General features: G+C 37.4%; 1 protein-coding gene across 2 annotated transcripts in view; it reads right to left on the reverse strand.

Moving 5' to 3' along the window:
* LOC139151693 (protein O-mannosyl-transferase TMTC1-like) overlaps positions 1-15674 on the reverse strand; it is a 51578-nt gene extending 35904 nt beyond the window's left edge. Inside the window, exons 1-8 of one of the 2 annotated variants that reach the window (XM_070724650.1) lie at positions 15534-15674; positions 14467-15115; positions 10973-11150; positions 9992-10065; positions 7996-8172; positions 7052-7124; positions 5746-5849; positions 4030-4228 (exon numbers count right to left, since the gene is read on the reverse strand). In XM_070724650.1, the coding sequence (XP_070580751.1) occupies positions 4030-4228; positions 5746-5849; positions 7052-7124; positions 7996-8172; positions 9992-10065; positions 10973-11150; positions 14467-14846 (1185 nt within the window). In that variant the 5' untranslated portion in view covers positions 14847-15115; positions 15534-15674. Of the gene's footprint in view, positions 1-4029; positions 4229-5745; positions 5850-7051; positions 7125-7995; positions 8173-9991; positions 10066-10972; positions 11151-14466; positions 15116-15533 lie in introns of those variants that run through there. The other variant, XM_070724659.1, reaches the window with a different exon arrangement.
* Between the last annotated feature and the right edge of the window lie 272 nt (positions 15675-15946).

The following is a 15946-nucleotide window of genomic DNA, read 5'->3' on the forward strand; positions in this document are numbered from 1 at the left end:
TTAAAAATTATTTTAATTTTTAACATTTCACCGACTTCAATCAACTCTAGGCGCATCGTACCGTGCATTTGTAATGCATTTGCATTGTTTTGATGTTTCGAAACTACCGAAAGCGTACAATGACCCGACTATAAAACGGGGGGATTTGAAACTTTTTGGCGCATGCTCATTTAAGCTTTTGTCAAATTCCAACGCTATCAACTCACTATGTTGGTTGCATGCCAAAGAAGTCTGTCGTCAGTCATCGGCCGACGTACGACAAAGCGACAAATTATTTTGTTCAAAGAGTAGACAATTAAATGACAAAGTATGTCGATAATATGGCTGATATAAGGATTATTTTTGATTCATTAGTAACAGTGATGGAACCGGCATAATTTACGATGGTGGACATGGTTTTCTCTCGCCTGCGCGATTGCGCAAATAGCGCATTTCCGAGCCATTGTCTGCCCTGGTAAAGTTACTGACAGCGCGGAAGTCGCGCACAAAACACACAGGCCACAGGCAAAGACGCCGAAGGAAGTGGATGTTTACTGAGTGTTTCCACTATAACAAGTTGTGAAAACAAACATAAGATGCCAGGTCACACCTATTTAGACCTAGAACTATGGCAAGAGCGTCCAACTTCTCCGATATTGGATATAAACCCGCGATTCGACAGAATCTAGTATCGTTCAGTATCAAAGTTAGAGTCTGTCCTTGGAAGTCGGGTTTGACCAGAAATGCAAGGTCACGATATATATCGGATATTTATATGGGATTTGACAGAATATAGTATCGTCTTAAGTATCGATATTTGAGTCCCCAAATCACCAATAAATATCTAGTAAATATCGGCGACTTCACAGACCGTGCGTGCCGAGGCACAGGGCAAGTCATTCTAGTATTGTGTACTATCGATATCAGAGTCCCCAAATTGCCGATAAACATCCAATTAAATATCGACGATTTCACAGATCTGGCGTACCGAAGCACAGGGCAAGTCATTCTACTATTGTCTAGTATCGATATCAGAGTCCCCAAATCCCTGATAAATATCGGGTAAATTTTGGCGATCTCTTAGACCGGGCATGCAACTGCACAAAGCAATTACAGTGAAATTCGATCAAGCTGCAGAACTTCATTTAACAAGGTGCTGTTTCAATAGATATGTATCAGCGATTTTTACGACATTAACGGCTGGACTTGATGTGGTCTTGTTTACATTTTTAATCAGCTACATGCTCTCAGTTACACAACACACCAGGGCCACTCCATCCATGTCAGAAACAAATCACCACACCTTGCAATGTCATGTATCTGTCTTTTTTATCATGATGAACAAGTGAGCGTGCATTCAGACACCTACATATAAAAATACCCGAATAGCTTCATTTATGGTCCTTGACACTCACATATCAGCTGTGCGTACACCCCAGTACTTGTGCCCTGGTAGGACCTTGTCTCTATTCAGTCGATCACACCGGTCGGCCACCCCTTAAAGCAAGTGGCACACTCCTCTAAGTACTTCCGTCGCAGTATACTCGACAACGTCACCTGGCGTACAAAAGCTGGTCGCAAAAGTTGCCTTACACAAGGGGCCGAGATTAGGGTTCGTGTGACTGCTAGCTGAATTTGACAGCGGGCATTGCAGTCTGTCGTGCCGTCTTTGACTTTCAAGTGTACAATATAACATACATCACTGATCGATCTTCTGACTGACGAGGTTTTAAACTGCAGCCTTATGAACATTTGGGCGACTTAACCGATCCAAATGCCTTTCTCAAACTTGAAAGTGCTCGCACTATGAAAGATATGAGTAAAATTTCAGTTGAATGTGTGTATTGCTTCTGGAGAAGAAGATTTTTAAAGATTAAATTGTGATTTAAACAAAATCCAATATGGCGGCCAAATTACGTGACTGATCAAAATGCCTTTCGCAAACTTAAAGGACTACCACTAGGGAAAATAAGTGTAAAATTTTAGTTCAATCGGTGTATTTGTTCTGGAGGAGAAGATTTTTAAAGATTAAATTACGATTTTTCACAAAATCCAATATGTCGGCGAAACTAAACCGACGAGACCGATCGAAATGCCTTTCGCACACTTGAAAGAGATCACACTTTCGATGATAGATGTAGAAGCTTTTTGCAAACTTGAAAGAGATCACTGTAAGGGTGACATGAGTAAAATTTCAGATTAATCAGTGTTTTGGTTCTGGAGAAGAAGATTTTTAAAGATTAAATTACGATTTTTTGCAAAATTCAATATGGCGGCCAAACCACGTGACCGATCCAAACGCCTTTCGCAAACTTGAAAGAGATCACACTTTAGATGATAGATGTAAAATTTTAGTTCAATCGGAGTGTTAGTTCTGGAGGAGAAGATTTTTAAAGATTAAATTGTGATTTCACAAAATCCAATATGGCGGCCAAACCACGTGACCGATCGAAATGCCTTTTGCAAACTTGAAAGAGATCACTGTAAGCATGACATGAGTAAGATTCTAGCTTAATCAGTGTTTTGGCTCTGGAGAAGAAGATTTTTAAAGATTAAATTACGATTTTTGCACAATCCAATATGGCGGCCAAACCACGTGACCAATCAAAACGCTTTTCGCAAACTTGAAATAGATCACACTGTAGATGACATTTATTAAATTTTAGTTCAATTGGTGAATTTGTTCTGGAGAAGAAGATTTTTAAAGATTAAATTGTGATTTTAAAAAATCCAATATGGCGGCCAAACCACGTGACCGATCGAAATGTCTTTTGCAAACTTAAAAAAGATCACTGTAAGGATGACATGAGTAAAATTTGAGCTTAATCGATGTTTCGGTTCTGGAGAAGAAGATTTTTAAAGATTAAATGACTATTTTAGAAAATCCAATATGGTGGCCAAGGTCACGTGACCGCATGCGATTTTATTTGCAAATTCTAAAGACCTTAGGTCATGCTTACTATACAAAAAATTTCAAATCGACTAGAACCCTAGGTCTTCTGGAGAAGCCATTTTTAGGTTTTTGGAAAATCCAATATGGCCACCAGGTCACGTGACCAATCAAAATTTCAAGGGTCAGGTGCACGAGTACTAATTGATACCTACTAGCCCTGCAAATTTGAGAAGTTTTCGTTCAGCCGTTTTAGAGATCTAGGTCAACAAAGAATCGGCAGAAGAAGAAGAAAAAGAGGAAGAAGAGGAAGTAGTAGAACTTGAGCAATAACAATAGGGTCCCAGCCGGTCGGCTGGGCCCCTAATGATATGTCACATCCAGCCCCTTGGATTTTATAAGACTTGACTCTTTTCACTTTCAAATTATCAAATAAATAGATAACCATGATGCATTTGTATGAGAAGGTTAAATCACAAATTGTACAAAGCCACCATTCACTGATTAATTGCACCCAAGATATAAATAATTGGTCAATAGGGCTGGGGTTCTGCTTATATAAGACATTTGATCTTATCTGGGTACTGTAAACCATCAAATTGTGGAGAAAATTCAAAAAGGTTCAAAGAAAACTATCTCTTGTGGACTTGAATAAACAACAATCAAACAGAAAACATTTCACATCTTCAATTTTGAAAACCATAGATTCTCTCCTATTCAAACAACCGATGAAATTTGCCAGTCTATAACAGTTTTATCTATGTGGACACTTCTAAAACGTTTGCTGTCAGTCCATAAGTTCTGAATAATAGTACATGAACTGATACATGTCTGCTGTGTCTGTTTTGAAAATTTTGCTAACTGCCTCTGAAATTTTGAAAGGACCCCTTGTCAGCAAAATTCTTTGATAAAATTGAACAATTAAGCTACTAACACAACATGGACTTCACAAATTCTGTGCAGGAGTGTAGACCTGTGACTCTTCAATCAGGTTTTATTGATACCAAGGACACTGACAAAACTTGAGTGAAAGAGAGTATGTTGTTTGCTCATTTGTATACCAGTCTTAAGGAAGTCTATTTCTGAACAAAATATCAACTTTCGTCCACCAAGGCAGAGGTTAATATTTCTATGGATTGCAGCATCATGGGATAGCTCACCTTGTCTTGATAGAAACACAGCAAACAGTAAATGGAAATCATTGCCATGACAGCAATGAATGAGATGGTTGCTAGGTTACGCAGATCAGCCACAGACTCTACTAGGGGTATGCTTCCCATCTGCCAATCATAGCAAAGGATTGTGGGTGCCAGTAGCAACCATCCATTGAAGACAAGCAGATAACAGTACGTCATGAACCTGGAAGGAGAATAAACTGATGATAGAGGGCGCTGTACATTGGTACTCTGCTAGTTGTACTGTTGATACACTCTATTACTGAGTGCATACTTTGAGTTGGCAAATAAGTTTTCAGGAAGTGAATGTAGAATCAGTTTCCATCTGTAAACAGAATCTTCCAAAACTGAGCGTTTTTGCTCAGGGCAATGATAAGCAGATAAATATTACTGGGTTCCCCTTGGTATATCAATACAATCAGACTAGAGGATAGAAGAAATGATAAGGTTCCCAAATTATTTACCAATGTTCCAAAACCTTCGCTAAAACACTTAATCAATAATGGGCTATCAATTAACAATTTGCAATCATGGTAATAACTTTACACACATGAAGGCTGACCCTAGAAGATGGGAGTCTGGGCTAACAAGTTAGTGTACAGTTGTTAATGACCAGGCTGTGACTACTGCAGCTGTCAATGACCAGGCTGTGACTACTGCAGCTGTCAATGACCAGGCTGTGACTACTGCAGCTGTCAATGACCAGGCTGTGACTACTGCAGCTGTCAATGACCAGGCTGTGACTACTGCAGCTGTCAATGACCAGGCTGTGACTACTGCAGCTGTCAATGACCAGGCTGTGACTACTGCAGCTGTCAATGACCAGGCTGTGACTACTGCAGCTGTCAATGACCAGGCTGTGACTACTGCAGCTGTCAATGACCAGGCTGTGACTACTGCAGCTGTCAATGACCAGGCTGTGACTACTGCAGCTGTCAATGACCAGGCTGTGACTACTGCAGATGTCAATGACCAGGCTGTGACTACTGCAGCTGTCAACCAAATAAAAGAGGAAGACTATCTCCATGGTAATTGCTATGATATTAAGAGAGTAAAACATAGATGGAAATTTTCATAGATTTGTGAAAATGTGAGTGAAGCAGGTGAGCTAGTGGAAACTGAAGACAGGCTGGTGATTTCAGGGGGCATCCAGCCTAGCTACCAGGATGTTCATTTGGATTTGATCATCACAGGAACTTACTCATACAGAATATGGTCAATATTTTCTGTCATTGTTTGTCAACAGTTATTGTGCTGCTTTTGTTACATGTTATTTTTCCAACATTGAAAAGTAACATCACAAAGTACTTAAAACATACCGGTATAATCATTACCATAACAAGCATGTGTTATTTCTACACATTTACTGTATGCACAGTATCATGCATGCCTTGCCAAGCAGGGACCCACAGCAGCCAAATAACAGTTGAACTGCAGAGCTTGGAAGATATGAATTTCAAATTGAAGTTTCAATAATCATGTTGTGTGAAACAATCAAATGACATGATTGTGGAAACTTTTCAATTTCATATTCTACGAGCTCTGAGGTTCCTCTGTTATTTTATTAATTTCACTTGGTAGAATCAAAGCACTCATACTGGAACAAAAAACACAACAGTGTAGTTTCCACACCCTGTACTTATGTCATCTATAACATTAGAATAACTGCCAATACTTGTTTATGAACAATTTGAATGTTACCTGGTGCTGAGATGTGGTGCAAAGGATGCTGGGTTGTCTTGATCTGAAAATGCTGGCAACTGACCGTTTAACATCCAAATTCGAAATACCATCAACAAAACAAGCTGTACAGAAACATAAAAAAAACCATTTCAGGCTTGAGAATTGTCATTCAAAATAATGATGATACAGTATAACACTAAACAAAGCATGTTATGATGATTTGCAGAGATTAATCTGACTCGGAATTAAATCTCACTTGTTGTCAAATGTGGGTCAGTGATTTGTATTCATTTCATTTGAACTCAATATCATTGTTTTTTCGCACAGTAAAAAGAATCATCAGAGGGAATTTGAACTGTGCAACCAATAATGCACAGATAACACCATGGCAACCAATGATGCATAGATAACACCATGTTATAAACACCCACACAAAGGTTGTTAATAATGTTCATGAAAAGGTTACTGAACATTACATTTTAAAGGAGAATTATTAAAATATCACAGATATCAACTATTCAATATTATAACAAATATAGTATACAAGAAATCTGCCCTGGAGTGATTTGATTTCAGATTTGACCAAGTTTGCCTAGCTCTCATTATGTTTGCAGTGATATTATTTCAGTCCTGAGTACATCCAACCATCATCTATTGCAGCTGTATTTCAGGTGTGGCGTTTGATACACAGCCTTTCTTTACAATACATGCATACATACCGGTACATACATAGAAGGATACCCACATATTCATTACACAAATCAGTAGAATAGAAACAGACACACAAATAGTGATTAACACAGTTACATTAGGGCTAATTACTGCTGATGATTTGAGTGATTTTCTCCTTGATGGATTAATTACATTTTTTTGTCACAATCAGCATTTTTTCCTAAATAGAGTAACATAGATATTGCGCCCACTATTGGAATCTGAATGCCTTCTTGTGAGAATGCCATGTGACAGCTACTTTTCAATTAGAATAAAAAATTCCAGAAGAAAAATCAGTCTAAACTACACAAGCCCTTGGCATCAGTCAAGAAGTGGTACTCACAATACACTGCAGTTAGTGTCGCAATTGAACTGCTGTGCTTTGTTTTATAATGTCATTAGTTTGTGGCAATATAACTGTACCACTTTTGTAATGGTGCTCTGTGAACATTTCAAAGAAAGAACTCTGCAAATGCTATGAAAGCTACAAATACCATATTTGAAATATGGTTAAATACAAAAACTAAATGCATTATTGTGTTCCCTGTAGGAAAATGCACTGTTTACTTATATTAACAACATGAATACAGTCATGAAGAGAAAATTGACCTACCACTGTCAGGATCGTAAATATTCTTTTCATCATTGGTGAACAGCTCATGTCAAGACTTCCTGTTTGAAGAAACCTTGATGTGAAGGCAAATAGAAAATGGAAATAAAAACTAACATTGGTTACTGCTGTGATCAAATCATACAATGATGTTGTCTCAATGCTGAGTGGTCATTACGGAAATATCTCAAAGGGTGAACAAAGACATTAGTGCTGCATATTGCTAGATGCAAAGCTGAAGGCTATGCAGTGTGCTAACAACATGTCTGAATACATACTTCATCCTATAGTTATCTCATTATAAATCTTACATGTGACTGGAATGTCATACAGGTCAAGAAGTGACTTGTTTTATGCAATTTCGACATTTGCTTATCCTATTAATAGCGGAAGAATGGAATGCTATCTTGGAAGCACTTCTGAGCAACTACACATTTTGAGCGTCTTCTTTTCAAAGCAATCTATCAGATGCTAGTCTATGTTACAGAAGTGCAGAGGTGTGACAGTAGTCAATATTGTCAAATCAGAAGTTATACCACAGGAGTTTGTTGGGCTGCCAATATGATTCAATCAGAAGATACTGTACAGAAATGTAATGGGCAGTTAACATCAGCCAATCAAATGCCATGTTTAGAACTTCAGAAGGATGGTAGTCAATATTGTCCATTAACAAGCTATGGTTCAGAATGGATGGTCAATATGAGCCAATCAGAAGCTGCTTTAAGAAGGATAATGTGGTAGTCAAATCAAATGAATAAATAAATCAGTGAAATGACACACCTCATTAATAAAGCTAGTGTGTCAGACAACACATTCTTTATAATTATAAATCTTAGATTGAAGAGACAGGAATCTATTTTAGCGTAACACAACATTTCCATTCCTCTTGTACAGAATAGAGAATGACAAAATAATTAAGAACAAAGTTATCCAACAACAAAACCTACCTAAATATTCCTTTCCTGGAGAGAACCATGACATCATAGATAATGCAGACTCCAAGCACTGTGATGCCGTGTTCTTTGATGAACATATTGCAGGCACCAAGGAAGACTGACAACATCAAACATAATGGTGATTTTGTGGTCAGATAATCTTTATCTGGATCAGGTTTTTCTATACTCCTGTGAAAATATATTGGAAAATGTACGAAACAAACTTTGTTGTAAATGTTTCACAGAAATCACTGTATTGTATGTCTGTGTTTGATAAAATTTGCATTTCTTGTGTCTATTGAGGAAGCCACCATACCCACATTGAAAACATCTTTTCTCATGATGATTCTGTTAAATGTGCACGACCAATGAAAAATTAGTCAAACACACATTTATCTTTCAAACAAAAACATTCATTGGAAAGGAATCGTTTAAACGTAACAATCATGTTACTGTGTTTTGATAAAAACATTGGGGTACACTATGATATTATTGTCTGCAATCAATTTTTTTTCACCAGAGACAAATTTGAGAGAGGATGCTACCAAAGCATGTTGTTAATTTTGATATTTCACATTTACCAATTACCGTATTTGTACCAACACATTAACCATTGTCCCAGAATAATACCAAACTGCAAGCTCTTCCCTTTGCATTATAGGACCTTACGGCCATGTTTGGGTTACTGTGTGTTTTACCATCTTAGTACAACAGTTTACCAGTACTTGCAGGGCCACAGGTAGCTGCATACGTACTCCCAGTACCAGTACGCATGTACAGGTAGAGCTTGTGTCTCTGGTCCACAGATTTCATCTTGTCAGCAAATGCATTGTAACTTAACACAAAGCATGATGAAAGCAACAATGTGGAAATTTGTGTAAAAATCACCAAAAGTACCGTAGAATAATTTAGCTTGTTCAGGTAAAGATGAGAATACATGCTGTGTTATCTTCAGCATGCACAGTGTGCAGAATGGTCTGGTAATCTACCTGCACCAATGTAGCATAGACATGCATAGCGTTGATTTTAGACTGGAATATCTGTCATTTTAGGCAGTGATGTACCCTTCACCTCCAATGACTGATCTACAAGTCTGAGCATTCTGTGTACCCAAGTGATGCAAGCTCTGATGTTAGTTATTTTTGTGTTCTTGGTGAGCATTCTGATACACCTCCACACTCACGACAGTTTCCAGTGCAGTGTTCAAATTTGCTGCAGACAGGGAACTGAACAAAACCCAAAAGCAAAGTCATGTACCAATATAATGAAGTTAAGAAGGATTATATAATTATCAAAATTCTGTGAAATGTGGAAGGATTTAGATAGAAGTTAAAGCATATTGAAGTTGACATGTAGTGTTGCACCCAAACTGCTTTTCCTATAATTTGTCACAAATTTTGAGTTTATTCTGCATTCTTGAAAACAAAAGGTCACATACGATGCACCATCAACACTTACAGTAAGAATAATCTTTCAATTCTTAGGGTGATGGTAATGATAAATTTTATGAAATATTAAATAATCCATTTTAAAGACAGCACATCGTCATCAAACTGCCATTATCTTTTGTGAGTGAAGGCACAGAAAAGTGTTTAATGAAGATTTTTTAGGTACTAACTCAAGTTGGATGTTATTTGTTTACTTTCACTTTAGAAACAGTAAATACTTATTTTTAATGCTAAAATTTAAGCAGGAACATTTCAGTATTCAACGAGCAGCAAATGACAAAAAGCTGTTGAATTCATATATTTTGTTTGAGGAAATTTGTTATTTCAGTTTTTTATGATGTCCCCAAAAATTTCATGATGACCTGTAAATTTGGAAGTATGGGACACTTATGATGTATGCTTTTGATGAGCTGGGTGCAACACTGGGTAAGAAAAGATGGTAAGAAATATCTAAAAGAAGTTGAGAACAAATAGTGATTGGTTGTTAGTAAACACTTCAATGATCAAACAAAAGTAAATAAAGCAAACTAAAACAAAACTGCTGTATTTTGGACTCCTACCTTAAAAACGTAAGAAAAGAAAGTAGAAATAAGAAACAAGCCAAGACGTCAGCTCTGCCAACGATGCCGGACACCTTACAAAGTAAAAGAATAATTACTTGGTAACAAAAATCAAAACATATTGTAAAAATAAACCCTGTCACTGGCATAGTTCTAAATTTAAGTAAAAAATTATAGAAACAATTGAATTAGAAAAACAAAGATGAAAATCAGAAATAAACCGTCATCTGCTGGTGTTATTTATTTCACAAATATATTTGTAAATTTATATGGCCATAAACTTTAAGGTAGTATGTGCCTTGAAATTGAAACACTTAAACTTTTGCTCAAACTTTCCTCAATGAAACTTTCAACCATTGTCTTACCAAATCAAGAATAAAAATCAGGGGTCACAGTGCAAAGTCTAGTATTACAGAAACACATTACCCAACATTTACTCATATTTGAAATTCAAAATGGCTGCCATCCTTGTATTAACTCTATGGGGAAAAATAAATTTGGAATTTCAAAAAAAGCTAAGACAGTAAAAGTTTTTCATACTCCAAAAGCTTCAAAATGAGCAGTGGTAGAACAGAAGAGTGCTGTTAAAATTTGAGAAACCAAACACCTGTCCCTGCAGCACATTCCACCTTTAACTTTCTTACAGGTTATTTGCTTTGATCTTTGATGACATGTATCTGCATTGTTGAAATCTGCTACTGCCAGTATGTAACGGGGAAATAACTAGGATGTCAAATATGGAAAATTAATATCACAATGACATAAGACCAGTAAATTACTTGATGAGTAAAATACCAAATTCACAACACTGTGTTGATAAAGTAATGGTATTGTAATACTTATACTGAGCCGGGTCAGGGTGAGATACAGAACTGATGCACATTTTACCATTTCAATCATTCATGTTGTTCGAGACACTGGATATATTAACAACTAGGTGTATATAAATCAGTATGTCTGGAGTGATGAGAAAATACTTACAGCTTCAGTGTGTACTGGATGAGTTGCAAATAGAAATGCAGCAATGACTGATGGTTTGATGTCTAGGAATACACATCTATGACATACATGCAGAAATAACACAGATGTCATCGTATGCAATGCTACATTGACAGCGTGGTAACCAATGGGATTCAATTCACCAAAGTAATAGTTTAACCTAGACAGAAATGATACAAAAACACATGTGATCAATATCAGTCATGTCAAAATCATTGGTCCTATATCTACAGATTTTATAGGTAATTTCTGTTATGTGATAAAGTGTGTTTGTGATGATATTGATACTCTAAACAAATGATCTATAAAAGCTGAACATTTTAAAACACATCAAACTCTTACATCACTGAAAAGCAATAAACCAAATCTCGCAATGGGTACACTAGCACAATGAGATTTTGACCACTTCACAACATATGCACAAGAGATAGCGAATGCATATATATGAAATGGTCAAAATGCAGTGGTATATCCATTGCTGAGGTAGTTTGTTTTACATCGATATCTTTACATTATTTATTTTATTGTTCAACAACACACTCAGGGAGTGCAGGAAGGCAAAAATTACAAAGTTCCAAGTTACATTGACAAAGTTGTATGTACCAGTACTACTATTGGGAAAAATGTAAGGTATTAGAAATATATTTCCCAAGTGGTGCTATATCATGAACACATGTATATCATGGTTATTTTCACTTCTCGACCTGTCAGATCCCTGTATTTGTGCTATCAATATATTGGTATGATATAATTGATGACAGTTTAAACAATATATCAACTATGGTATAACAGTGATGCTATTGCTTTCAAAGGAAGGTAGATTGCTGACCCTTTGTGGCTGTCATTGAGTAGAAAATAATATGGTGTTATTAAAAAAATACCACCAAGGATGCATGAGGACATTGGTGCAGCGTATCGCCTGGGTGTGTGTATCACAATGGGTACACTAGCGCAATGATTCGAAACGGAGAGCGATGCATGGCGCCAATACCCGAGTGCATCCTTTTTGGTATTGTCGTAATAAAGCTTATTATTGTACATCTTATGTTTGTGACTGCGGTGTCAAATGGACCGGACATTGCCCATATCTAATGCAAATTCAGCAATTTTTCTTCTGATTAACTACAGCACGTATGGAACGCTATCCATAACTCTTACAGAGCACAAGACAAATGCTGTAAATCATCAAATGCGTCCTGTTTGTGTGCATAGTTTTGTTTGTACCTTGGTCCATTCAAATTCTGCAGAAGGTGAACCAATTGGAATGGACTCAGTTACTGTACAAATACATTCCCTATAACAGTTACTGTACAAATACATTCCCTATAAAGGCTTTCTGTCCCTGTGTGCTGTCACTGTCAGTACCGCCATCACTGTTTTCTTTGCTGTACTATCTATCACATCCTAAGTCAGTGTTTGTATTGCTGATAATAACCTGTTTGATGAACCAGCACTGAGTTTGCCAGCTATCTTTGGTTGATTTGCAGATCAACTAACATTTCCAGTCAACATTTTGGTCAGCCTACAGTCATTCTCAATGTTGCTATGTACAAAAACCAAGAACTAAAATAGTGTTCACAGACTGCCAAACAAAACCCCTGAGAATACATTTACCTCAATACGCACTTCTTACGGATTTTCAAAATTTATTTTAGGGCATTTTTGCTCCTGGTATATAAAGTATTTTTGGTTCATTTTTGTGCTATAATAACTTGTCTCTGACCAGTTTGAACACAAAATTTGTCTCTGCTTCTTTGTCACTAAACCCTGATACTTCAACTGTCCTGCGCTTTCAAATTGGCCGGTAGTAGGCCATTGTCATATTGCAGCAAGACCTATTCATAGAATTACTTTTGTCAATTAGATTTAAAACGATTTAACTCTACACTCTTTTGTATTGGCCATTTCTTACAGGTTTACTCACACATAGCTATCCAAAGCTACAAAAGCAACCTCTCACTCTGTGGGGATTATACATATCTCTTATGATGTTATTAGCAATATTGTTATTTCAAACTAAAGAAGATTGTGGCTCTTTTAAAGTCTTAGTAATCGTAGGGGGAATAAATAAATCACCATCTTCATCCTAATGGCTCAGCCTTACGGGGAATGAAAAATTAATCTTGATGAACAATAAATACCCTTATACTAATTACATTTTGTGATGAAGTTTAACTATTGGCCAGCAGACATGGTTTCTGGACAACTGTCTTGATTCTGGCCTTCAGACTTATGGGTGCTACACTAATGTGGGGCAGAAAATTTTCCATTTCTTTACCTACGTTCTACATTGTACTACGTATAACTAAGATATGTAAGGCATGCATGAATTTATGAATGTATCACTTGTCCCTGTGCTAGGGAGATAATTAGAATAACTACATCTGTAGCAACTAGTCATAACAGCACTGTCACACCACACAGTGATTTAATCCTTTCACCACCATGGTTTGTCCCAAATCCATTGTTTTCTATGGTAAAGTTGGACCTGTATACAGGGACTGGGGTTGAAAGGGTTAATCCTTGAAAGACTATGGAAAGAAGAAAATTGACATTGCTTCTCAATTGTATCAAAATTTTCAACAAATCACATTGTGTACATTTGACAATTGAGGCCTACTTCAATAGGCACAACCTACTAAAAGGGCATGTATACCTGTTGTTGACACGCTATGACTTCTGTCATAGTACTGATCAAGCATTGACAATAGAGGAACCACTCTATTCTCTGTGGGTCATTATTTTTCTTCTCAAGCTTAATCCTTTCACAGAACAGTTACTTGACACTTCGGATGAATTGGATAATCAGATTAGCTTTAACCATAGACCACTCTAAAGCTCATCCATGAATGTTATACCTGCATTACCACAGCTTAAGTCCAATTAGGGGCTATAGTCATAACCTACTGAATGCAATGTATATCTTTGAAGTTTTGTACAGGACAGCTGACTGACACACAGTCTTTCCAACCACTTTGAGGTTGCACATGTGACTGACATAAATCTAGACTACTTGAAGAGACAATGGGGAAGCAGTTAAGAGGAAGGGTTTGAAAATTAGAAAAACAATTTTTGCCTAGTTGACATGATTTGTGACAATTTTCAGGTATGTTAGTCTGTTAGTCTTCTCTGATCGGGTAAAAAGAACACAAAGAAACAGTCATCTGGAGTGGTCCTCAGATGTCATAGTCAGAAGCTAAGTGTCAGATTTTGTGACACTAAGCTTCAGATTTTGTGTCATTCCAAAAAGGAGCAGAAAAGTGTTACACAAAGAAAGTTATTATAGTAAAGGAATGTAGCACTGAGAAATGCAGAATATGATGTCCAACAGGCTATCATGGTGAAAACATACCAATTCGATGTGTCAACTTCCAAAATATTGATACTTAAATTATATAAAATATAAACACATACTCCTGCTACACTGCCCATGGCAGTAGTCCCTGCAGCATCTCTTGAGATACATAGTCACTCACCTGAAGGTCAACACACATAGTGGCCTGTACGATTTATGACTGGTATTGTCTGCCATCCTTTTACCCCAGAAGTCGTTGAGAAATATCTCTCCTACGGGAGTACTTGGGCGAATGTCCTGATTGTCTTTCAGAGCCATGATGTCATCGTGAACAAAATCTCCATTCAGACTGTTCCAGTAACACAGAATGCAAAGTACTACAGTGATTCCACAATACGTCCATTTAGTAAAATTTGGGAGTGGTATTCTGGATGAGAGTATCGGTGAATCTCTTTTCAGTGAGGGTGCGTTCACTTTCGGAGAATTCATATTATTGTTGAACTGCGACGAATTCTGTTCGTGTGAAAAATGTGGAGATTTTGGCTTTCGTTTGATTGCCATGGTTGCAATTTTCAAGAGTCCAATTGTCGATTATACCGGTGATCAAGGTCACAAACGACGTTGAATTGCAAATGTCACATACTACCTGTGCTTGTAGATTGAATGCGTTGGTGTAAGATTGGCAAAACTTTGATGAGACAGCTCATAGTGACACAAGGCCCCTAGGCTGTATTTTAGCTTCATTTCGCGATTATTACAGGACCTCTCTTGTGGCTTCCCTTCCGATAACTCGTGCTTGCCAATAAACACACCAGTCGTTTCAACGATATCTGAAATCGAAAGAATATATGAACTGACTGTCCTTGATAGGGTACGGGATAGCTGTAATAATCGGTAGTTGTTAGAGTACTGGCAGTCGATCGATAGTATCGACTCGACGACCACTGACACTGACGACCGGTACTATCACCGGTGTATCGGTATTGCACCCACGATGCTTTTCAGACGTTACAAATCCACATCGTTGTTTCGAAAGCGGAAACAAGACTTGAATCGTAGGGTTCATCGATACTGGACCATTGCACTTTATAGTTATGTGTCATGTCTCGTCACAAGTCAACTGGATTGAACTCATTGAAGTGTTGTAAACTTTGGTGTTAAGCGGTAAATTTGCATGTGAATACGGTGCACAATTGTCTTATTGTGGGTTCTACTTAACGGTATTAATGGTATAAGTAATAAAGGTACCTTCTTGGACCACAATCAACTTCGTTAAAAACCGATGCCATTGAATCCTGATCGAATGTATGTTGATCGTCTAGTAACACAGCGTACAACACATTAACACTGCACCATTTACGCGCCGCGCGCCGTCTCATATCAGGTGTGTGGAAATCGTCGACGGAGCAGCACAATTGCGCATAATGACGTCATGGAACATGGCCGCTCTGAAGGGTTCATAGTGCACTAATGTCAGTGCCCTCGGGCGAGGGGCTGCCAACCAAGTTGCCAAGTTGTGTTCCAGTAGTTTCTAGACGGGCGAGCTGTCAATTTTTTTCCACTTTAGCTGGCCGAAAAGTTTGCTTGATTGAACGCGATGTTTGCATTCATTAATAAACTTTATCTTTATTGAAGAAAATTTTAACTTATTTTTGTATCAC

Source organism: Ptychodera flava, chromosome 2 (assembly GCF_041260155.1).
Source record: "Ptychodera flava strain L36383 chromosome 2, AS_Pfla_20210202, whole genome shotgun sequence".
Lineage (NCBI taxonomy): Eukaryota > Metazoa > Hemichordata > Enteropneusta > Ptychoderidae > Ptychodera > Ptychodera flava.